At 46.3% G+C, this 25,023-nt stretch overlaps 1 protein-coding gene across 2 annotated transcripts in view; it reads right to left on the minus strand.

Moving 5' to 3' along the window:
* Positions 1-21,897, minus strand: part of LOC102950831 (anthrax toxin receptor-like) — a 36,851-nt gene extending 14,954 nt beyond the window's left edge. For both annotated transcript variants that reach the window (XM_042960897.1, XM_007093152.2), the window contains exons 1-9: positions 21,414-21,897; positions 11,893-11,964; positions 10,524-10,595; positions 6,756-6,837; positions 6,629-6,662; positions 5,530-5,609; positions 5,385-5,453; positions 4,965-5,045; positions 4,811-4,871 (exon numbers count right to left, since the gene is read on the minus strand). In XM_042960897.1, coding sequence (XP_042816831.1) covers positions 4,811-4,871; positions 4,965-5,045; positions 5,385-5,453; positions 5,530-5,609; positions 6,629-6,662; positions 6,756-6,837; positions 10,524-10,595; positions 11,893-11,964; positions 21,414-21,688 — 826 coding nt within the window. In that variant the 5' untranslated portion in view covers positions 21,689-21,897. The remainder of the gene's footprint in view (positions 1-4,810; positions 4,872-4,964; positions 5,046-5,384; positions 5,454-5,529; positions 5,610-6,628; positions 6,663-6,755; positions 6,838-10,523; positions 10,596-11,892; positions 11,965-21,413) is intronic.
* Between the last annotated feature and the right edge of the window lie 3,126 nt (positions 21,898-25,023).

The following is a 25,023-nucleotide window of genomic DNA, read 5'->3' on the forward strand; positions in this document are numbered from 1 at the left end:
GATCAGGCTCCAGAGGAGCCAAAAATAGTGAGTAGAGCCTTTCTGCCACAAGCACACAGGCAGAAGGAACCAGAAGTGGGCAAATCTGTGCCAGGCCAAGCCATGTAACACCGGTGTTCATCCAAAATGACACTCCTCACTAACTGAGCGTATACTATGGGCCGATCTACACTTTCCTTAACCTCTAATACCCGTGAGCTAGGTATTCCTACCCAAGCTTACAGAGAGGGAACCTGAGGCTAAGAGAGGGCAGGTGGCCTCCTCCAGACCCCTGGCAGGTACAGGGCCAGGACCTGACTTCAAGTACCCATTCCAGGACCCACTTCTGCCCCCTTTGCTCTTGTCTTAGTTCTGAGCAGCTATCATGAGGCTGCTTCAGAGGGATGGCCCCGCAGCGCCTGCACTTCTCAGGAAGAGCACGTGCTGTCCATATGCCTGTGACCCCCTTCCCAAAGTGTGTACCCTGCAGCCTTCAGGCCCTGCTCAGTCACCACTTCTCCGCAGCAGCACCCTCTGTGTCCCCAAGGCACTGCCCCTTTAGAGGGTCTTGTCACTCTGGCAAGTCTCGGTAAGTGGAAGGCAGGGTGATGGTGTCAGACTTTCGAGCAGAAGAGATGTGGACTTAAAGGATTTTGCTTTGTCTAGTAGCTGCTCCTTGGTTCCAACACCCCTCACCCAATTCCTCCAACAGTAACACACACAGGAGGAGAATGAAGCCAAGGATGGATGAACATTGGCTTGCAGGGAGCTATGTCTCTTAGGTAGAGTCCCACTGTGTACCTGCTCTCGGGTGGCACGGGGACCATCCAGTCCCTGGCAGGGAGACCAATCCTTCTTTATGAGAGCTTTCTTTCTGGAGGAAGAGTTCTACATCAGGCCTCCTGGGGCTCCAGAGAGAGGAGCTGGGAAGGCAGGCCGCCCACTGACAAGGTCAGGAGGAAGCCAAGCAGTGAGGAAGGACAACCAACCAACCATGAGACTGACAAGGGCACCAGGTGGAAGTGACCTGTCCTGGGAGGGTTGGGCTCTGGGAACACCATCTGTTGCCCAGCACAGGCTCTTTGGGAGAAATTCGACTCTACTGACCAACGTTTAAGCTGTGTGTCCTCTTAATACCACAATTCTACTTCTGGAATTGATCCGGGGAATCCTGACCCATGCCCACAGAGAGGTGAGCCTCAAGGTGTGCACAGCCTGCTGTAGCCACAATATCGACCAGGGGAGACTAATGAAAGAAATTTCCCCCATCCGTATAATGGAGTATGTGCAGATGGCTGGAAAATGTTATGAACTGCATGATCCCATTAATGTAAAAATACCTTGAAAAGCATATGTAAATATCTATTTGAATCTATATGATCAATTATATATGGTAGCTATTTCTGGGAGGCAGTAGTAGTAGAAAAAGGGGAACCTCATTGTAGAGGGACAGTAGCTATCCAAGCTGGTAGCAATGGTGTCTTTGCACTGCTTTTGCCTTCTGGGTCCTACTGCCCCACAGTCTGCCTTGCCTTCTGCACACAGTGAGTCTCCTGGCCACCCTGCAGGACCTGTCCATCAGCTCTCAGAGAAAAGCCCGCCTCTGCCCTGTGTCCTACTATGTGCCACCACTGATGTGCCATGGTTGTTGGGCTTTGTAGACACTCGCTCTGGGCCAGCCACACACAGGAAAAAGAATGAGAAGGTGCCACCTCTAGCTGTCCTCCCAGACACAAAAATCCAAGTATACCCAACAAACATACAGGAGTGATGATTCTCCAAACCACTGTGCCAAGAGTACCTGGCCAAACAGAATGTTTAAATACAATGTTCATATTACATGAGTCTACTGAGAAGAGATTTTAAAGGATTAAACAGCCTATGGAGGAAAAACTGAGAAGAATTGCCTTCAGGGGTTAGGGACAAGGATTGTCTGGCAAGTGATCTGAGGGGATTTTCCAGGGACAATGGTAAATTCTGTCTTCCTGGAGTGTGCATTTTTCAGAAGTTGTCAAAAAATACACTGAAGTTTGCTGAAATTTAAGGAGAGCTCTTAAGTAATATTTCTATAAATAAAGATATGCAGAATGATGGGCTTTAGAAGTGAGGTAGCCTGATGTCTGTAATTGACTTGAAACACATAAAAAAATAAGATGCACTGTGTGTGGTTGTGTGTGTGTGTGTGTGCGTGTGTGTGTGTGTGTGTGTGTGAGAGAGAGAGAGAGAGAGAGAGAGCACTGATTAGATAAATGTTAAAGAAATATGGTGAGATATTAAATATTAACTGCAAAATCCAGGTAGTGGAGACAGGGGTGTTCATTGCACAGTTGTTTCCACTTTGCTGTACATTTGAAAATTTCCTTCATAAAAGGTTGGTAACACATCAAAGAACTGAATGAGAAGAATCAACCGTGACACAGCCAAGCAGAAGTCATGGCACATTCAAGGTGAGAAGCGACTAATGAGAAGGACAGACCAAGGGCTGTGGGAATCCAGAGGGGCCAGTGAACCAAGAAAGGGACAAGGATGAACCTCCTGTGAGTGTGGCGTCAAAGGATGGATGGGCTGGACCCTGTAAAGTGGGGGGAAGTAGGGTCTTGTAGGAAGCCTAGTGACACCCCCAGCCTGAGAGCTGAGGGAAGACCTGACTGGCCCTGCTGTGGGGCCAGGGGCCTCAGACTTCCAGGCCAGGCTGGGGTTAGGGAAGGGGCTTTCTCAGTGCCCTCAGGCACTGTGCAGAGGATGCCTGGAGCACAGGCCTAGAGGCAGGAAGGCCAGCAGAGGCCTCTCTGCCTCATCCTGGAGAGCACCCTGAGAGACTGAAGAGGTCAGGAGTGTCGTGCTCATGCCCTGTCTGCTTCCCAAGGCACCCTGACCCACTGATTTATTTCAAATGACAGCCTGATGAAATGGCTCTTTCTATTTCATTTGGGGTCCAGGTTCCTGCCTTGAGCTTTGCCTCCAAGTGACTGTCATGTCGTGTGGCAGCTTTCGTCAAGAGGGCGACAATCTTAAAGGTCAGAGCAGGAAATGCTGAGTTGAGCTGTCAGCGGGTGTGTGGCAGGCACCTGTAACCCTGGCCAGGCCGCCATGGGGGATGGACAACGACTGATGTCTGCACCTGCAGTTTGACATGCTGCTCAGACGCCATGACCTGCGTGTGTGCAGGGGACATAATCAGAGGAATGAAGCTGTCAGGTCGGCTGCACGGCGGGGTGCTTTAAAGCAGAAGCAGGGCAAGAGCCTACTTGTGTGGGAGTCTCCTGCCTGCCTCCAACCTCTCACTGCGAGTTGGTTAAGAAGACAGGAAGAGTCGGAGAGCTGCTGCCAACAGCTGGCTCAGCGGGAGACGCTTTCATACTGGTGATTTTTTGTCCTCCCCCCCCGCCCCCCCCACCCATGAGCTCAGCCTTGGGGTGGAGGCGTCAAGGATGGTGGGGCTATTAGTACCACTACTATTGGTTAGGGCTTCCCAGCTTCTAGATCCTGTGCCGGTCCTTGTAAGATTGCCCGGCCTTACGTCTTACGATAGATGAGCTAGTGGGTGTTGTTGGAGACGAAAGGGGAGCTCACAGATATTTGGTAATTTGCTCCAGGTTGCAGCAGAGCCAGATCTGAACACAGCTGTGTCTGACCCCATGGTCTACTGCACGATAGCCTTACAGTTAAGAGCACAGAGGCCGACCCGGTCTCTGGGTCTGCGTTTGGCCAGATCCAGCTGTGTGTGCTGTTACCAGGGGAGTAAGTGTGCTTATCCACCCTCCTCAGTACCAGTCTCCATGATGAGACATATAAGCCTGTACACACAGAGCTCATCGCAGGGAGGGGGCTTCTATCACAAAAGTCACTGCACAGGATGTCCTCACCAGACTGACTCAGGGACCTTTGTAGGGGGGGAGAGGGCACGCTTGTGAAGTTCCAGATGTCGGGGAGAGGCGTTCCCCACAGAACAAGGTGTGTTGTTTGCTGTATTTGTGTGGATACCTTTTGTCGGACTATGTTTCTAGTATGATGCTGGCCATTGAACTGTTCCAATTCTTTTATTCGTCCTTTGAGATAATCATGTTTTTCTTTCTTCATGTTGCTGATGTGGTAAGTTACACTGATATTTCAAATACTGAATTGACTTGCATTGCTGGGGTGATACCTAATTATTATTGATGGACTCTTCTTTTTACATGTTGTCAGATTCAGATTCCATTTGCTGGCATTTTGTTGAGGGCTTTCAAAATATACTTTTTCTTATTTCTTAATTAAACTTTTGGTTCTGATATTTTAAAAAGTTATAACAGGGGGCACCTGGGTGGCTCAGTCAGTTAAGCGTCCGACTTCAGCTCAGGTCATGATCTCGTGGTCCGTGAGTTCGAGCCCCGCGTCGGGCTCTGTGCTGACAGCTCAGAGCCTGGAGCCCGTTTCAGATTCTGTGTCTCCCTCCCTCTCTGCCCCTTCCCTGTTCATGCTCTGTCTCTCTCTGTCTCAAAAATAAATAAAAGTTAAAAAAAAAGTTATAACACTAAACGTATTGTGGTACTCATTTTGCAATATGTGTATGTGAAATCATGGTATATTTTAAACTTATACAGAGAGATATATACAAATTATGTCAAAAACAAAAACAAAAGAATTACACACATACCCACTTATCATTCCTGGCATGAACACCTTACAAAATGATACAGTTGCTTACATATCCAATGCACACGTCTATACAACTACGCATGCATACACACACCACACACTGAAACTGCATGCTCACATCACACCCACCACACACACAACACATACTCACAACATACATCCCTGTGTTTACAACAGTGACTCTAGCTCTTACCTCCTGCACACAAATGCAAAGGCTCTACTTTTGTAATTTCAATACACGCCTTACTTGTGAGCTGGAATAGAAAGAGGGGTGGCAGGTCAGGGACAGTGTACAGGAGGTTGTGGTGAGATGTCACCCCATCCCCTTTCTCACATCCCTTACTCACTGGTTCTACGATGCTTCTCAGTTCCTTAAATCCATTGTCCACTCCAATCATGTGTTCTGGGCTGTCTGCAATTTCCAACAGCTACAAGGGAGAGGAGGTGACTTGGGCGCATAGGTAGGGCATTAGGACCCAGAAGTCCCCATTCCAGGAGGCAGTCTCTTGGCTCATGCCACATTAGACTCTGAGGGCCAGACCCTGGCCTTGGCCAGCAGCCCACCATTAGGGAAGGGAAAGCCCTTAGTTTACTTTACTCCGCACTTTGGGTGTGGAGATTTGACACGATACTTGTTATTCATTTCTTCCTTGTTAGCCATTATTCTCCTCTACCGAGGAGCATCCTTGGGCAACCCTGGGAAAGCCGTCTTTGAAAGTTCCTCATCTAGGATTATAGGTGGCACCTGGTTACCTGTTTGGAATTACCTGGTCTTTCCTATAGTCTTTTACACCAATGGCATAAATGGTTGACCCCATTTTCCGAGCCTTTGCAGCCTAAGAGAAGGAAAGTGGTAAGTATAAATCACTAACTATGTGGAACAAAATACTGGTAATGATGGACTGGACTCACTTCGTACTTAGTCTCATCAAAGGACTCTGGTAGCAGTGTTCCCTCTGTCAAGGAGATAATCATGGAAGGAACTTTGTTTTCTGCAGAAAAAGCAAGTGGCCTGGTCAGTAAAGGCACCCAAGTGACACTCTGTAGGCTGCTGGGTCCACAGCACTGTTCCTCACACCTCCTCCTCTAGAGGACAGGCACCCAACCTTAGCACCCAGTATCAGAAGTGCCTGGAGGACTAGAAGCCCAGTCCTGGAAGGAGGAGGGGACTTAGACAGGACCCACATTACAGATGGCACTGAGCCCTGCTCCAGCCCTTCCTACTACGGTCACTATGACCAGACTCACAACCTTTGCCCTGAAAGGCAATTCCATTGGCTTCACTGGACAAGCGTCAGCCTTTTAGATGAGCAAAGGGAGTGACAGCCAGACTCGACTGTACAAGGTGTCTCGCAGCTCGGTGGAAGGCGGGACTCTGGCTCAGGCAAGCACGTGCAGAAAGACCTGCTGTATCCACAGGCCCAGGGATCCAGAAGGTGAGGTCAGAGGCTCTCGGGCTGAGGATGCCGTGCCCAGCTCAGTGCCTTTCCCCACCAGGCCCATGCTTCTTTCCTGGCAAGAGCTGGAGCCCTAACCTAGATTAACATGGTTCCGGGCAGAGCACAGCCGTTTCCAGTGTTGGAGGCACAGTCACAGGACGACATCAACCAAAGGGAAGGAACCGCAGGGAAAAGGCACCAGGGCCAGAGATGTGATGGAGACAAAGTGTGGGCAAAGGGGAAATCCAGCTCTTTCTTTCTGAAAACAGAATCCTGTCTGCTCCTGGTTCCCTTGGCTTTTCTTGTTCAGGCAGCCCAAGTGTTGGTCAAGCACCTCACAGTTACCAAGAGCCTAGATGGTACACACATGATCCCATGTGGTTCTGAGACTCATCACTGGGGGTGGTTTTCATCCTCACTGCACAGAGGAGGAACCTGTGGCACAGAGAGGGCAAGCACCTTGCTCTAAGAATCAGCGCTAGGAAGGGGCCAAGGAGGGTCTGCACCTCGTTGAGGTCCAGGACTGGCTCTGTCCCCACACCTGCCTGTAATGAAGTCACCAGGAAGCTTACCTCCAGAGTTTGCTTTTTCAATCTGCTCATTTGCCTGCAAGGAAATGAAGGAGTGTTGGAGTCCTGGGTGGGAGGACCAAGGATACTCTAAGAACTCCATAAAGCATCTCTGCTCTAGATTCGGTACCTTTTTAAATCCTTCATGCATGTTTGTGGCTCCAGTAGGCACTGTATTCTGAAGTTTATTAAGACCATCACTTATTTCATTTCTGAAAAAAAAAATCAGAAAAGGGATTGTGGTGGTATGAGGTATTGACTATTAAAAAGAGCCCAAAGCTAACCTTTGTGCACTGCTGGTGGGAATGCAAACTGGTGCAGCCACTGTGGGTAAAATTATGGAGGTTCCTCAAAAAATTAAAAATGGAAATGCCATATGATCCAGTACTGGGTATTTACCCAAAGAAAATGAAAATGCTAATTTGAAAAGATACAGGCACCCCTACGTTCATTGCAGCAATATTTACAATGACCAAGGTCTGGAAGCAACTCGTGTCCAATGATAGATGAATGGATACAGAAGATGTGGTGTATATATTCAATGGAACATTAGCCAGCCATGAAAATTAACAGATCTTGCCATTTCCAACAACATGGATGGATCTAGACGACGTTATGTCGAATGATTAAGTCAGACAGAACGATAAAATACTATATGATTTCGCTTATATGTGAAATCCAAAAAACAAAACAAAGAAGAAAACAGACAAAAATCAGAAACAGACTCATAAATACAGAGCACTATCTGATGGTTGCAGAGGGGAGGGGAGGGTGGGGACGGGCAGAATGGATGAAGGGCAGTGGGAGATACAGGCTTCCAGTTATGGAATGAAAAAGTCACATGAATGAAAGCTACAGCAAAGGGAATATAGTCAAGGATGTTGTAATAATGTCGTAGGTGACAAATGGTAACTACACTTGTGGTGAGCACAGCATAATATATAGAAGAGTCAAGTCACTATGTTACACGCCTAAAACTAATGTAAAACTAATGTGTGTCAGCTATATTTCAATAAAACGAAAAAACAAAACATCTCCAAGCCATCCTGGAGCCACTGTGCACTGTGCAGACCTGTCTAGTCGGGACAGAATACAAATCAAGTAGCCTGGTCATGACCTTATGCTCTGTGTCCTTGATATGAACAGGCCTTGCTCAGGCCTCCTCTGTCCCCCATCTGGTGAGCATGGGGTGGGGGGAGGCTGCTCTGCTGCTCCCATGGGTATGGCCTGGCTTTTTCTGCACTCACCACTGTCTCAGGCACACTACCTGGGGGACCCTCAAGAGCCCTGCCTTGATCATCCATGGTGAATGTGGGGCACACCCATGGATGTGCCACTGTGAATCTGTACTCACAGTGTAACTGGAAGGGCTTCTAGCACCTACTGGGCCCTTTGGGAAGGCACACTCTTCCTTCAGCAGGTAAGGCTGAGTTTGGAAAAGGTCATCCTGCTGATAGCCCTGCCCTGTCCCATCTTACCCTATCACAGAATCCTGAGGTTGGCTCGTTGCCCTCCCACCACCCCAAAAAAGCCACTTCCCCTTCTGGATTGACACCAAAGGAAGAAGCAAGCTGCTTAATGAGAGAACTAGGGCTCCTGGGTTCATGTACTCCTGAAGAAAAAGGCCAAAAGCTGGGGAAGTGCCTCGAGGGCTGCCCATGCAGGTGGAGGGGCAGTGCTCCCCTTGCTGCCATGGGTATGTGGCCAGGTGGCTGCTGCTAAGGGGGATTTCACAGGTGGGACTGGGGACCTAGGTTCAGGATAATCCCATGTGACAGGCCGAGCTGGCACAGCAAGGCTAGGAGAGCTGGGACCCTGAGAGGGCTTCTCACTGTGGGAAGTGGAGATGTTGCTGTGGGGTGAGATCTGAGAGCCCCAGGTCCAGTCCCACCCAGCCCAGGAGGTGAGGCCTGGCACCCATGGACAGTGGAGGCCAAACCAGGTGCTGCTCCACTCAGCAGAAGCGCTCTCCCTCCTCACCACATACCAGAAGATTTTCTTCCACCCCTTCCCAGTGTCTAGCCTAGGAGCCCCCAGGCTTTTTCTTGCCCAAGCAGGCTCTCCCCAGGGAGTGTTGCTCCTCTAACTTTGCTCCCAGCTATGTCCACGGAGGGGATACCAGCTCCTTGTCTCCTAGAGTCCTTCTTACTCTTTAACATCTGTCTCAACCCCTTGGATCCCCTCCATCTCTTCCCTGTCGTCACCCTCCTCACCATCAACCCTGGGGGCTTCCTAGCCTCTGGGCCCCTGGCTTTTCTAGTACCCAGAACAAACCCCCTTTCAACTCTGTCTCCTCAGCCTACTCTCTCCTAGCAGAAAGGGCTCAGAAAGCATTAAGCAGGGTCCCATCCCTGCTCCCACATTCTCTGCAGACCCTCCAGAATCACACCTATATCAGGCTCTAGTGTCCCCTCCTGGATTCTCTCTGCATGAGGTCCTTCCCAGGCTCCCTGCCAAAGGCCTCCTCAACTCCTAGGCAGTGGAGCATGTTTAGGAAGGCCAATCCCAGGCTGAGCCCAGCTCCAGTCAAGGTCCTGTGGGGGTTTGGGAGCTGGCAGCTTTAGGGCCCTGATCTGAGTGTGAGTTGTCTTCCCAAATGCACATCTTGCCCCTTCCCACCAATTTCACACCATTTCCACTCCCCTAGGCCCCACTCCCACTCCTGAACCCTGGCTTGGGGAAGATGTTACTTTGTTCACTCTCCAGAGATGACCAGGGAGACCCTACCTGGGCCCCCCCCACAGCTTCTCACATCTGGGCCCTGAGCCCCCCACCTTGGAGGAGGCAGAGGTCTTACCCTCCCCAGTGGGCAGCTCTTCCTCCAGAGCCCCCTGCCCAGCAGCCCTGTATCTCTCTGCCACCTGCCATCGTCTCTCTTAATGGACTTGCTTCCTTCCACCTCAACCCCACTCAGGTCTCTCTGTCCTAATGCAAAACCCCACCTATGCACAAATTTGTGCCTCCACTAGTGCTTGGAGCAGTCAGCCCTCTCTTCCTGCTTGTCCTGGAGTCAGGCAGGAGAGTGCTGTCTCCATGCACTGACACCACCACACCCCTCCCCTGCAGGTTGGCTGTTCACTCTGTTGCTCTTGGCTTCTTCCCATGGTCCTGAATGCGGTTCTGTGCCACAAATACTGGGGCCCATCTAGTCCTAAGGGTGCTCAACCTCTCCTTGATGCTTAACTTTCTCTGAATTGGGCTCCAGTCATTTGTGCTTTTGAGAATCTTAACCTCCTTACCCAGCTACTCAAAGCTCCATAATTCCCAGTTTACAGACTTTGGGAAAACTGCTGGTCCCACCATGGCCAACCTAGGATGGTGGTCATGACTTTCTCAAGCACCCTCTCCCAGCCTGATGCTTAGGACCCCACTCTTGGGGTCCCATGTCTCAGACCCACTTAAGGAACAAGATCCCTTCACTGAGACCATCAAAACTTTGATGCTGCTCAACCCTTCCTCCCTGGTTATGACTTTTTCTCACTGGAATCCCCACTGGCCCAAGGTAGAGAGTGACACACAACAGCAGGTTCTTAATGCAGGTCACCATTTATAAAGAAAACATACACCTGCTCCAAAAAATTCTGGGAGTCCTCACAGCCAGCCTGTTCTAAGAACAGGGAACAATGAAGATAGAAGGACTCAGGCAGGTGAAAGGCAAAGCTTAGAGGGGGTGGAGATAGTCAAGCTGCACAGGGTTGGCCATTGTCAGAGCAGCCGGGGGTCTGAGAGGGCAGGGGAGCTAGACCTGGGCATCAGGGTATACAGTGGAGTCCAGGCCTGCCCAGTAGTCTTCACAGCAGTGGGCTCCCCACTGTGATCTCAGGGAACCCATTTTCCCCCTGGCTGTTTCATCAGTCTCACCCACTGGGCCTGTCTTGGGGATCAATGTGGCACTTACTTATCTGAGGTGAGTTTCATGAGGGTGTGGCCCTCTGTGGAGTAGGTGATGAAGGATATCCGCAGTTTCGGGCTGGGGAGAAAGCACATGCTTGTGAGAAGTCACCAACACAGGTTGCAAATGATGAACGAGCAGCCAGGGAGAGGTGCATGACAGTTTCCCTGCCCCATCCCAATTCTTCTGCTTTGGGGTCCATTTCCCAAACCCCAGAGCTTCCTATAACCTTAGTAAGGAATTCTGAGGTCTGTAAGATGTGTGGCCTTCTGGGAAGGGAGGAGTGTCCATCCTTACACTCACAACACCCCAGTAGTGTTTGTCTGTTTGCCTGTTTGTCTCTCTCTCTCATGTGCGCATGCATGTGCACGCACACACACAGGCACTCACACAGATAGTTGCTCACACAGACAGCTGCATGCAAAAGGAGATAGACATCTACACACTCCTGCAGGAGGGACTTCCACCTGGCCTCTCTTCTGTAACATTTTTTGGAGCTTCACTGCCCTTCCTTCCTTGCCTGTCTTCCCCAGCTCAACTCTTCTCATCTCAAAGAAATTATCTTCCCCCTTGCCAGCCATTCATATACATCCCTCTCTTTCCTGCTCCTGTCCACTGTCTTCTGGTTTGTTGACCCTCATTATCCCTTGGCTAAATTGGTACCATAGATCCCCAGCTGAATTCCCTACTGCTTTTAGCTCTTGTTCCCATTCATTTTACCCACTTTTGCCAAACTTTTCTTCTTAACGCACTACCTTACTCATGTCAGACCTCTAATCATGAATCATCTGTTGCTCCCTATTGCTCACAGCAGGAGATCTAGGTCCTGTGTGCTGGCACTATGAGCTGCTATGGCCATGGCCCCAAGCTGACATGCGCAGCCTCATCTCCCAGCCCTACCTTGAGTTAAACCTACTCTGCTGCCAAACAGACTACTCACTCCACAAGAAGTCTCCCTGATGGTTCCTGTTACCCTGTCTTTCCCATCCATCAAAGCCTAGTTAATATTGCCACATCTTCTGGAAGCTATCCTTGAATTAAAATTCTTGCTTTTTCCTTAAGCTCATCATATAAGCCCTTTGCCTTTTCTTTTGACCCCTGACACCTTTAAACCAGGTGTTTAATTATTATGTTACTGGTTTGCCTGTTTCTTAATCTATTAGGTCCTCAAAGGCAGACTGTGTCCTCAGTCATATAGCTTCTCAGGCAGGAGCCAAGTAAAGCTGTTAGGGCCCTTGGAATCACTGCGATTTGTCTTTTCCTCACTGTGGGCTCTGTGCTCCTGCATGAAGGGACTCCAATTCTCACTGAGTCCAAACAGCTCTGTGCTGGGTTTAGCAGAGGAAATCACACTATTAACACAGAGAAGCCATACTTTTCGAACTTTTTGACAAAATCTTCCACAAAGTTGTAAATGTCCATCCAGTTGTTGTTCACACTGCCTGACCTGAAAATGAAGAAACATGAGTGAGAGGGATGAGTTACATCTGTCGTGTAGGAATAGTTTCTGCCTTCTCTGCCCTCCTGCAGGCTCTTCAGCAACCTCCTCATCCCTACTCTCTTCCACATAGCTAAAGTCTGCCACACACCTTCAGTGACTTCAGCGGGTCACCCTGGTGGTGACTTTCATCAGTGTGAATTATGGGAGACCTGTGTGCTTGGGACTGAGGGACCTCTGAGGTTGCCACCTCTGGTGGCAAACCAGGATATTTGGTCATGCTAGGTGAGACTGTTGGACAAGAAACAAGGGGGATGCATTGGTTGGCAAAGCCTCCACCAGTTCTGATCTGTTGGCTCTCCTGGTTGCCATTGTCTCCCAGATGAATGCTCCTTCCCTGCCCCTTGAAGGTGTGGGTGGTTTGGTGTGAGGCAGAGCTCTTTGGCACCACATCCCTACAAAGTACTCTTGGCTTTTCCTTTCCATTATTCCTTCCACCTCTTCTAGGCTATATCTAAAACCGCCAGTAGATGATGAGGAAACTAAGGATAGACGTTCCTGATGATGTCAGGATTATTATTCATGGACACATACATACCAGACACTTTACATGCATGATTTCCAATTCCAGAGCAACTCTATGATATCAGCATTATTCCCATTTTACACATGAGATTCACAGGTCATGACATTTGCCACATTTCCATAGTTAGCATGGATCTGAACCCAGATCTAGCTTCAAAACCCATGCTCTACCCATCGTACTAGGCAGATCAGGGTGAGTTAGACAATTGCTGGGTAGCAAATTACTAGACTCTGACAACCAACCTATGACGCAGACTTTATCTCAGAAGCTTCCATGCTAAAGTGCAGGACAACTTCCTTAATTAATGGTAACCCTTTCCATGCTCCTTCTTATTACTTTTCTTTCCTGTTTTCCCCCTGTGTGAAAAGGATCTTCCAAAGAAGATTTATAGGAAACAAGAGTCTACAACTCACCTACTTACTCTGGGGAAGTTTCCAGTTTGTGATGATTTTGAAGAAAGGTTTAGACTCTAGAACATAGACAAACATGAGTATTCATTGGCCATAGAAGATACCACAGGACTTATAGATCCCTAGGAAGGAGGCAGTATGGAAAACAACCATGTGGGCTTCTAGTACAAAGAGCTCCAGTCATGTTCTAGTGACTCACTCTTAAATGAGAATGGAGATGATTAGCAGATATTTGAAGATATTGCTATCATTGAAGCTTGCGGCCAAAACACCTAGTGATACAACTATGCTGGGAGAATGGAAAGGATGGGTAAAAATCAGATAGGGGAGCTGAGCTATAAGAAAGCTTAATTCCCTTTCCTCATAATAAGAAGTCAATAGAGAATGAGTAAATCTCGAACAGCAAAAAGCAGCATCAGTACTAACATGTTATTAGAAACAGGGTCATATTACCAGAAGAAAAATCTGCAAAATGATGGACAAAAACACAAGTCCCAACTAATTGCTTCCTGCCAGAGACTCATTAAGCTTTAAAGACACATGTAGGTTCAATGTGAAGGAACTCAAGATATTCCATCCAAGTGAAACCAAAAGAAATTAGATAGTTATACTTATATCAGACAAAATAGACTTTAAGCCAAAAATGGTAACAAGAGTCAAAGAAAGTTACTACATAATGATAAAATGGTCAATACATCAAGAAGATATAACAATCATAAATACATATGTACGCAACATCTGAGCACCTAAATATATTAAGCAATACTAACAAATCTGGAGAAAAGATAACAATACAATAATAACAGGCAACTTCAATGCCCCAGTTTCAGCAATGGATAGATCATCTAGGCAGAAAATCAACAAGGAAACATTGGAATTGAACCATATCATGGTCAAATGGACTTAATAGACATATATAGAATATTTCATCCAACTTTTGCAGAATGCACATTCTTTTCTGGTCCACACAGATTATTCTCCAGGATAGATCATATGACAGGACACAAAACAAATTTTAGCAAATTTAAAAATACTTAAATCATACCAGCTATCTTTTCCAACTACATGGAATAAAAAACAAGAGGAAGGAGCACCTGGGTTGCTCTGTTGGTTGAGCATCCAACTCTTGGTTTCAGCTCAGGTCATGGTCTCATGGTTAATGAGATCAAGTCCTGCATCGGGCTCTGCACTGACAGCACAGAGCTTACTTGGGATTCTCTCTTTCTCTCTCTCTGTCTCTCTGCCCCTTCCCTGCATGTGCTCTCTCTCAAAATAAATAAACAAACATTTAAAAAGCAAGAGGAAATATGTAAAGTCTACATTTATGTGAAAATTGAGCAACATACTTTTGAACAACCAATGCATGAAAGAAAAAAACCAAATGGGAAAATAAAACCTTAAAAGTAATGGAAATGGAAACAAATAGCAAAACCTACAGAATGTTGCAAGCGCAGTTCTGAGAGGAAAATTTATAGTGATAAATGCATATATTAGGGATATAGCAAAATATAAAAAAAAAACCCTTACTTTACATGTCAAGGAACTGGAAAAAAAAGAGAACAGACTAAGTCCAAAGTTAGCACAAGAAACAAAATAACAAAGGTGCTGAAATACATAAATTTAACTTAAATTAGAAATAGAAGAGAAGACATTGCAACTGACACTATAGAAATACAGGATCATAAGAAACTACTCTGAATAATTACATACCAACAAGTTAGAAAATCTAGAACAAATGGATAAATTCCTAGAAACACACAAACCTGCCAAAACTGAAACATGAAGAAATATAAAATTTGAATAGACCTATGTCTAGTAAAGAGATTGAATCAGAAAACACAAATCTTCCCAAAGAGAAAAGCCTGGGACCAGATGGTTTTGTAGGTTACTGTCACCAAACATTTAATGAAGAGTTAACACCAATCCCTTCCAAATTCTTTCAAAAAATGGAGAAGAGGGAACACTTCCAAACTCATTCAATGAGGCCTGAATTACCTTGATATCAAAGCCTGACAAATACTACAAGTACAGACCAATATCCTATAGGAATATGGATGCAAAAATCTTCAACAGCAACAAAAATCTAGCAAACTGAATTTAGCAACATATTAGAAGATTTTTATTCCATGACCAAGTAGGATTTATTTACACAATGGAAACATGGTTCAACATGCAAACATCAAACAATGTAATTAACAGAATAGAAGAGAATTAGCAGAATAGATTGGAAAAAAAAACCAACTACATGATCATTTCAATTGATGTAGAAAAAGGATTTGATAAAATCCAACATACTTCCTTCACAAAAATACTCCCACTAGGAATAGAGAAATGTTGTATGACAAACATAATAAGGGCCATATATGAAAAACCCACAGTTAACATATTGATGGTGAAAGACCAGAGCTTTTCCCAAGATCAAAAGTAATACAAAAATGCCCAGTTTCATAATTTCAATTCATTGTAGTATTGGAAGTCTAGCCAGATCAATTAGGCAAGGGGAAAAAAAGGCATCCAAATTTAAAAGGAAGATGTAAAATGATCTCTTCTTAGATATGATCTTACTTGTAAAAAACCCCATAGATTCCACACACAAAAAACTATTTGAGCTAATAAAAGAATTCAGCAAAATTTCAGGATACAAAATTAACATATAAAAATCAGTTGCATTTCGATATACACTAACAATGAACATTCCAAAAAGGAAATCAAGAAAATAAATCCATTTATAATATTATCAAACAGAACAAAATATTTATGAATAAATTTAACCAGAGGCAGAAGACTAGTACACTGAAAACTACAACATATGGCTGAAGGAACTTTATATTTGTTTAATGTTTATTTATTTTGAGAGAGAGAGAGAGAGAGAGAGAGTGGGGAAGGGGCAGAGAGAGAGGGGGAGAGAGAGAATCCCAAGTAGGCTTCACACTCAGCACAAAGCCCGACATGGGGCTTGATCTCACGACAATGAAACCATGTTTGGAGCTGAAATCAAGAGTCAGATGCTCCACTGACTGAGCCACCCCTTAGACCCTATGGCTGAAAGAAATTTAAAAGACACGAATCACTGGAAGAACATCACATATTCATGGACTAGAAGAGCTAATATCCTAAAGCTGGCAATACTAGCCAAGGCTATCTACAGGTTCAATGCAATCTTTATTAAAATGTCAATGACGGGGTGCCTGGTGTCCAACTTTGGCTCAGGTCATGATCTTGCAGTCTGTGAGTTTGAGCCCCACGTTGGGCTCTGTGTTGACAGCTCAGAGCCTGAAGCCTGATTCAGATTCTGTGTCTCCCCCTCTCTTTGTCCCTGCCCTTCTCATGCTCTGTCTGTCTGTCTCTCTCTCAAAAATAAATAAAGATTAAAAAAATTTTTTTAAAAGTCAATGACTTTTTTCTTGCAGAAACTGAACAATCCATCCCAAAATTCATATTGAATCTTAAGAGACCTTAAATAGTTTTAGAAAATCTTGAATAAGAGCAAAGGTTGTGGACTTACATTTTCTGGTTTCAAAATTTATTACAAAGCTACAATAATCGAAATAGTGTAGTACGGGCATAAAGACAGACATATAGACTAATGGAATAGAATAAAGAGCACAGAAATAACCCCTCATATATATATTCAGTTGATTTTTGACAAGGATGCCAAGGCCATTCAATGTGGGAAAGGACAATATTTTCAACAAATGGCGCTAGGAAAACTGGATGTTCACATGCAAAACAATGTAGTTAGGCTCTTATGTCATCCACAAAAATTAATTCAAATGAATCAAAACCTAAATGTAAGAACTAAAAATATTAAACTTTTTAGAAGAAAATATAGGGGAAACCTTCATGCTGTTGGATTTGGTAATGGTATTTTGGATATGGCAACAAAAGCACAGGTAATAAAAGAAAAAACAGATCAAACTACATCAAAATTAAAAACTATTGCATGATTCCACTTATATGAGTTACCTAGAATAGGCAAATTCATAGATATAGAAAATAAAATAGAGGTTCCCACGGTTTGGGGAAGGATGAATGGGGAAATAGTGTTTAATGTATACAGATTCCAATGACTTCTGTCCTCATCAAAGCACATAAGCCATGGCTAGCTTGAGGGGTTGTGAGGGGTCCTGAGAAGGAAAAAATAAAAGGCATGGGATAGTTCACCAAAAGTGGTACACAGATCAACAGACTGTCCCTGCATAGTCCTGTTCTGTTCACCTGAGCTGAGGGAGAAGCTATGAGAACACAAACATGCTGAGTACGGATGCTCTTTCAAGGATGCTCCTTCAGCTGTCATCCCCTCTAAGATCCTTTAACCTGCAGAGTTGCCTTACCAAAGAGCATGCCTTTCCTGAGGTTCCCACCTGAAGTGACTGATGGCCCAATCGTTTGGCCCAACTTGGCACAGCCCTGAAGGCACCTTTTAGCTCCAAAGCTCCCCATGAATCAGGTGAGGCTGTCATGTCTGCATTGAAGCTCCACTGAATCCTATTTTTGCCTGTTCCCTTGCACAGATATTAATGTCAAGGCATCCCCTAATGAGCATCCTGCACAGGCTTCGTCCTTGGTTTGGATGGGTCTTGAAGCTCTCCCTCTCTCCTCTATGGAAACCCCTCTTCCTCCACCAGTGCCACACATGTGGGTGCTCCCTAAATTCTGTCTGCCCTTTCTCCTCTCAGTAGACACACCTGTTCTGAGCTTCTAATTTTTTCTCCAGCCTCACAGTCCTCCTGGGACCTTCTAGGCCCTTCCCCTTTCCACTCCAGCCATGCTATCATCCTTCCCCCTTCCAATCTATCCTTCCCAAGGCAGCCAAGAGGTATTTTTGAAAACACAGGTCTGATCCTTCTCTCTTTTGATAAAAGTGATTCTTTAAATAATGTCCATATGCCCTTGAAGTGAAAAACACACCTCTACATGTGCGCAAGGCCTCACTACTGGCCTGTGCCCTTCCCTTCTCCCCCTTCTCCCCCCGCCCACAGGATCCTCTGAGGGCCTCACTTCTCAGGCCTTTGCACTGGCCACTCCCTCAGCCTGGAGCTCCCTGGCCCACCACCTCCCTGGTGCCTGAGAAAATAGTGCAGGCACACAGCAGGGCTCACTAATTTTCATCCAATTCAATCTAGTGTATGACCAAATAAATAATGAATCTAATGAATAAGGTTGGAGTGAACCACTCAAGGCTTTCCTGCAGGTGACAGACTATGTTTGCTTCCAAAACCACCGCAGGGACCCACTCAGCCTCAGGGACTTTGGAATGGGCTTTGGAGGGAGACATTCCAGAGTTTCAACTCCTGTTCCATGTCTTCCCATCTGAGGGCTTTAGGGGGTCATTCCTTGGCCCTGCGTGGCTTCCTTCCCTCATCTGTGAAATAGGGGTAATAACATTTACCTACAGAAGACTCAGTGATGAAGCTGCTTCCCCCTTTACCCTTGTCCCCAGTCCAGAGAAATGCCCCAGTCATGAGCAACTCCCTCATTCAATATGTATAGATTCTTCAAAATAGATCCAGAATCTGTCCACTCAGCACCTCCACCCCTACCCTACTGGCCCATACTCCCATTATCTCCTCCCTGAATCCCTGCATTAGCCTACCTCCCGACTCACCACCACCACCACCACACTGGTCTGCCCTTGGGCCCTTCATTTGTGATCTTTTCAGCCAAGACCCAATGGCATGCCCTCTCTGCTCAAAAACACCTTCTTATCCCCCTTCGCCTTCTAGTCTGTCAGCCCCACCTTCCCAGACCACCTCTTCAGAACAGGCCCTCCCTCAGCACTTCCCATCTTTCTGCCCTGATTCCGGCCCCTACCTCCAGCCTGTGCTAATCCCATCTGACACACTACTTCCTCTCCTCTTTTATTTATTTCCTCTCTCCTCATGGAAACTCCAGGAAGTGTTTGATGCCTTATCCCCATGCCCAAACAGTGACTAACATACTCAGTTGCTCAGTCATTATTTGTGAGTGGACGAATTGTTAAGGGAATGAATGAACAAATAGAACTGCTCATCACATGGGTGAGAGGTCCCAGAGAGCCTTGGGAGAGTCAACAAGCAGAGGCATTTGACCTCTACCCTGGCACCCCAAAGGGCAGTTCAGAAGAGAGCTGATCCAGGGAGGAGAGGGGGGCCCTGCAGTTCTGGGGAGTTCCCAGCCCCAGTGTGCATGACTCTGCCTTCTCTAGTAGCATTTTATACTCATCTTCCACAATTGTATCTGCTGCTGTGCTGGGAAAACTGCCTCCAAACTTGCCTTCATCCTCATCACAACCTGGTGAGGTGGGTATGAAGATCCCCATCATACATACGGGGACCCTGAGGCACAGAGAGGTGAAGCAGTTTGTTCAGGGTTTCGTGACTGGTGAGTGCCATCTGCCTGACTTGCACACTTGGGGCTGCCCCCTCAGTGGTCATTACTCCCCTTTCCCCAAGAGCCGCAGGGAGAAGTGCCTGAGGGAGTCTGTCCTCACCCTCCAGGAATCTCTCATCAAGCTGGCCCTCAAAGGAAGTGTAAAGCCTTCTTCAACCAGACTGGGTGTGCGCAGGTCCTGGGGAGATGGTGTTATTTCCCTGGGGCTGAGGAGTTTGCTATGGTTTCAGACAAGCCTGGCCTGGTAAACCACAGGCAGGATCTAGCTGGACTCCTCACTGATGACCTGGGGCTGGGAAGGGGGTGTGTAAGGGCTCTTTCATGGACACCCTCAGTTCCTCTCCAATCCGCACAATCCAGCAGGATTCATTCCTGACACTTGTTATTCTGGCTTGTCAAACTGAATGACCCAGAGAAAGGCTGTCAACCCCCTTACTGCCTTTCTACCCCCAGCCCTAATGCCTAAGAGAGAAACCTCCATCCCCCTTGGCCGTGCCAAGTATCACTGAGGCAAGACCTGCCCAAGGCAACTCAGAAGTCCCTCCACAGGACAGTGAGGAAGGACTTATTCCAGTGGGCAGGGTGGCTCCCATCTCTGCAGGCTTTGCTTAGAAGCTGGTGGCTGGACACACATCCCCCTAGTCATCAGCCTCCATGGAGAATAGAAGGACACACAGGAAGCTGAGTCTTGCCACGCCCATCAGCTTTGGGGCTACTTCATCTAGCCTTTAAATGCCATCCCCTTTCCATGAGATCACAGATGCAAATGCCTCTCTACTCTACATTCCACGGTGGTTTTGTGGATGACAGAAGTGCAGTGGAAGGGCTTTGGAGACCAAAATGTGCTTCAACAGTATTATCGACAATCATATCACTGATAGTATTGACTCACTAAAGTTCATTCTCAATCCAACAGACAAGTTGCAAATGGAACCAAGGCAATGTCTCCAATCTCTCCAAGCATGAAGATCCGTCCCCTTTTGAGGATCACAAGGTGCCCTGCTTCCCAGGACAATACCAGGTCAGACATAACTGTTCTCAAAGTGCAAACAAACTGTAACTAGTCTCCAAGCAGTCGAAGAAGAAAGCAAAACCGTTGGCAGGAAAACAAAGGGCTTTCTTTTCTTTTCTTTTCTTTTCTTTTCTTTTCTTTGCCTTGCCCTTTCTTTCTTTCTTTCTTTCTTTCTTTCTTTCTTTCTTTCTCTTTAAAGTTTATTTATTTATTTTGATGGGGTTGGGGCAGAAAGAGAGAAGGAGAAAGAATTCCAAGCAGGCTGCTGGCTGTCAGGGCAGAGCCCGCTGAGGTGCTTGATCACTGTGAGATGGTGACCTAAGCCAAAATCGAGAGTCAGTCGCTTGGGGCGCCTAGGTGGCTCAGTCGGTTAAGCATCTGACTTCAGCTCAGGTCATGAGCTCATGGTTTGTGAGTTCGAGCCCCACTCAAGCCCCACTCGAGCCCCACTCAAGCTCCACGTCAGGCTCTGTGCTGACAGCTCAGAGCCTGCTGCCTGCTTCAGATTCTGTGTCTCCCTCTCTCTCTCTCTCTCAAAAATAAACAAATAATAAAACATTAAAAAAAGGAGAGAGATGCATGACTGAACCACCCAGGTGCCCCGGGAAAACAAAGGAATTTCCAAACTGTGACACTATGAGAATGCCCAGTGGAAGCAACACATAATCTCTCTGGGGCCAGTAAAAATAAAACTTTCCACTCACTTGGGTGGAAAACAACATAAGCAAAACACCTCACAAAGTAGAAACTGAAACCCAGCGAGCTTCTAACAACTGCTGAGAAGGAGCTCCTAGCAATCACTTGCCTATCCAGCTATTTAAGGGGCATGCAGGCCACAGATCCAGTCCATGCTGGTGGGAGGACTTAGAGCCATTCAGAAACCTTATGGTGGCCTTTGGGGGCATTCCTTCTCCCTCAGGAACAAGGGGAGACATACAGGTTCCTTGGCTCTGACCAAGGTTACTCCCTGGCCCCTCCACTCACAGAAGCTGGCATCCCCTTTGGCCATCACCTTCCCATATTGACTTCAGGGACCACACCACCCTGGGGCGCTGGGTAGGGCAGGAGGACCACTCACTTATCCAAGATGAAGTAAAGGTCATATGCGCTCTGGCAGGATTGCTTTGTATCTTTTTCCGGGTTATCCCAGGAATAGTGGCTGCGGAGGTGGTGGACAGCTCCCCCCTTTGGGCGGAGGTAGTTATGGAGGCTTTTCCCACTTAGAACGAGGCCATGCAGGTCTCTGGAGCCCCGGACGCTGTGCTGCAAACTTCCGGCTTTCAGCAGTGGAGGCCGCAGCACAAGCAGCAGAAAGAGCGCGGGGCCCGGCACACCCAGGCCGTGGTTCCCCATTTTCCTGGCCACCTTCTTGGAGCTGCTGGCTGCTGGCCGCTTCAGGTCACCTCAGGCGGCTGCCTCCGGAGACTCCACCTGTGCCCTGGGGCTTTGGCTCCCGCCAGCACTTTCCCAAGGCGCACTTCAAGCCTGCACCTGCTATCTGCCCTTTGGGCGGAAGAGGCAAACAGCTGGCTCTGGGGCGATGGGCCCAGTACCTGCTGGCCCTTCCCCCACGCAGCTGGGGCAGAAGGCCTTGTTATGATGGACAGGGGGGTTGGCATGGTGACTTTGTGACCTACAGCTCTGCTCAGTGTCCTGCCTGTTGACAACCCCAGGCAGGAGTCATGGTATCTTTAGATGGGGGGTAAGATGAGGCCTCCATTTGTCTCTTATCCTAAACCCTCACAGGTGGCCATTAAAATCTCCCAAGACTCTCTTTTTTTTATAATTCAAAGAAGGCAGCTGAGGTGGCTTAGATGAGGACATCCCTGTGAGTGTTCACGAGGTCAAGGAACTGGGAGACTAGAGTACAGTAATTAATGGTCATTGGTGAATACTGAAGTCACCTGTGGACATGGAAGGATCTACAAGGAGAAGAAGGCAGTGCAGTGTTACCATAGTCCTTTGTGAATGAGGGACATTCCTGTTACCTACTCCTGTGTAACAAACTACCCCCAAATTAATGACATAAAACATTTTATATGTGCACAGTTTCTGTGGATCAGAAATGCAAAGAGGGCTGAATAGGGATGGTTTGTCTCTGCTTCATGGAAAAACATGGAAAACCCATTTGGTCTTTCATATAAATTTTAGAAGCAGCACATCCTCAGTGCTCCCCCAATCTTCTTAATGCTTGATTACAGTAACATTAAATATATAGATACACTTGGATGGATTTGAATCTGCCCTCTAGACTCCCCTATCAGTGAACCTGGCAATGTTCTCATTTATCTACTCCTTTTCCAGCACCTTAAATAAACTTCCCTATGAAGATCTTCACTTTTTTTATCAAGTGCCTTCCCTAAATATCTTATATATTTGCTGTTATTGTAAATGGCATTTAAAAAATAAAGCTTTTAAACTGTTTATTGGTGTTGTGGACAAATGTATTAATTTCTTGATTATTCACACAGCTTGTTAAGCTTCTTTATTCTAAAATATATCTGTAGAGTGGTTTTGGTTTTTCTATAAAAACAAAACCCAAAAAACATTGCTCTGACGAGTTCTCCAATGACATGTTGCTGGAAGGTGTGATGGAAGTATTATTGATTTTAAAGAGAATACTTCTGGGGAAGAGCAAAGATGGCAGAACAGCATGGATGTTTTTTGTGTGTCTTGCGTCCAAGAGATACAGCCAGACCAACGCTAAACCATCCTGCACACCCAGAAAACTGATCTGAGGATTAACACAACAATCTGCACAAACTGAACCACAGAACTCAGCAGGTACACAGTGTGGAGAGGTGAACTTGGGGAGAGAGAAGCCATGGAGGACAGGGAGCCGTTTTGCATGCAGAGAGAGGACAGAGATGGGGGGAGGGGAGAATATGGGAAAAGCACCCCCCTGCCCTAAAAGCAGCTGGAGAGAAAGTGGGAAAGTGGAAATAGCCACAGGGACTGAACTAAAAAAGGATAAAGGAGAAAGGAGAGGGTTTAAATTCCATTAAGACTATAAACAGGGGAGCTCAGAGACTGAAACTCTGAAGCTTGATACATGGAGGAGCTCTGGTGGGAAGGGTGAATCCCCAGGAGCAGAGTGGAGTCTGGGGTTCTTCAGGCCACATGGGGAGAGGTGGTTCCCTTGCTGAGAGGACACCTGAGAGGACACTGTGGGTTTCCCATAGGCAAGGCCCCAGTGTACCTAGGAGAACAATCACATTCGCTGGTGCTGGAACAAGGTCGTTAAGGGTGAAGCCTGGTGCCAGATGTGTATTGTGATTTTCCCTAATCCCTGAAACGCTGCTGGTACACTATTTCGCAAACTTTTTCTGGGGCGGGCTGGCACCCAGCCACAGTTTCTGGGTACTGGCAGCAGCATGGTTCTGCAAATGTTCCTGGGTGCAGCCGGCACCCAGCCTTTGCTTTGTGAGACCCTCCACAGAAGGGCAGAATGGGTCAAAGCCGCTGTCCCTCAGAAGTAAGGAGTCGGGAAAAACAGCCACATATCAGACAAAACTCAGGAGGGAAGTGCTTCCTGGGACTTGGTCACAACAGTGTAAAAGTGGGGAGTGGATGAAAGCTGAAGACAAAGGATGGGTGTGTGATTGTTGATTGGGGAGAAGAGAGTTCTGATACTAGAGACTGGGTAGTTGGGTGATGCCATTTTCACCACTCCTGCTCATGCGCATATGCACCTACAAGCGCCATAACAATCCACCCCAGTAAGCTAAGCAGCACTATCTAGTGGAGAATGGAGCTGTTACACTAAGCCCCACCCAACTGGGCCAACCTTGCTCTTCAGGATTACAAGTCTCTCCTCCTGCTTAGTTTATGGGCTATAAAGCACTTCATAGTTTGACTTCTAGGGGAAAACGAAGTAATTTCAGACATATTTCAGTCTGTTCACTGGTCCATCTAAAAACTTTCTTTTTTTCTTTTTTCTTTTTCTTTTTTTTCTTTTTCATTTCTTTTCTTTTTCTTGAATACAGAAAGAGAAGAAATTCATTTTTATTTTCAATTTTTATTAAATATGTTTCTTTAATTTTTTCTACTGTATTTTTTACTTTTGTGTAAATTTTTTCAAATTCTATTTTACTTCCATCATTTCATTTTAGTCTCCTTCTGTGTATTCATTTTTTCAAATTTTCAAACGATTTCCTTTTTTTTTTCTTTCCCCTTTTTTCTCTAATCTACAAAGCTCCTTTCAACACCCAGACCAAAACACACCTTGGATCATTTATTCGATTTTTTTGTGTGAATGTGTTTATTTTTATTTTTTTTAAATTTTAATATTTTTTTAATTTTAATATTTTTTAAATTTTAATTTGTTTTACCCCATTAATTCCTTTTCTTCCTTCAAAATGATGAAATGAAGAAATTCACCCCAAAAGAAAGATCAGGAAGAAACAACAGCCAGGACATAACCAACACAGATACAAGCAAGATGTCTGAACCAGAATTTAGAATCAGGATAATAAGAATACTAGCTGGAGTTGAAAATAGATTAGAATCCTTTTCTGCAGAGATAAAAGAAGTAAAAGCTAGTCAGGATGAAATAAAAAATGCTATAACTGAGCTGCAATCTCAAATGGATGCCATGGTGACAAGGATGGATGAGGCAGAGCAGAGAATCAGTGATATAGAGGACAAACTTATGGAGAATAAGGAAGCAGAAAAAAAGAGGGAGATTA

This window comes from Panthera tigris, chromosome D2 (genome assembly GCF_018350195.1).
Source record: "Panthera tigris isolate Pti1 chromosome D2, P.tigris_Pti1_mat1.1, whole genome shotgun sequence".
Taxonomy (NCBI): domain Eukaryota; kingdom Metazoa; phylum Chordata; class Mammalia; order Carnivora; family Felidae; genus Panthera; species Panthera tigris.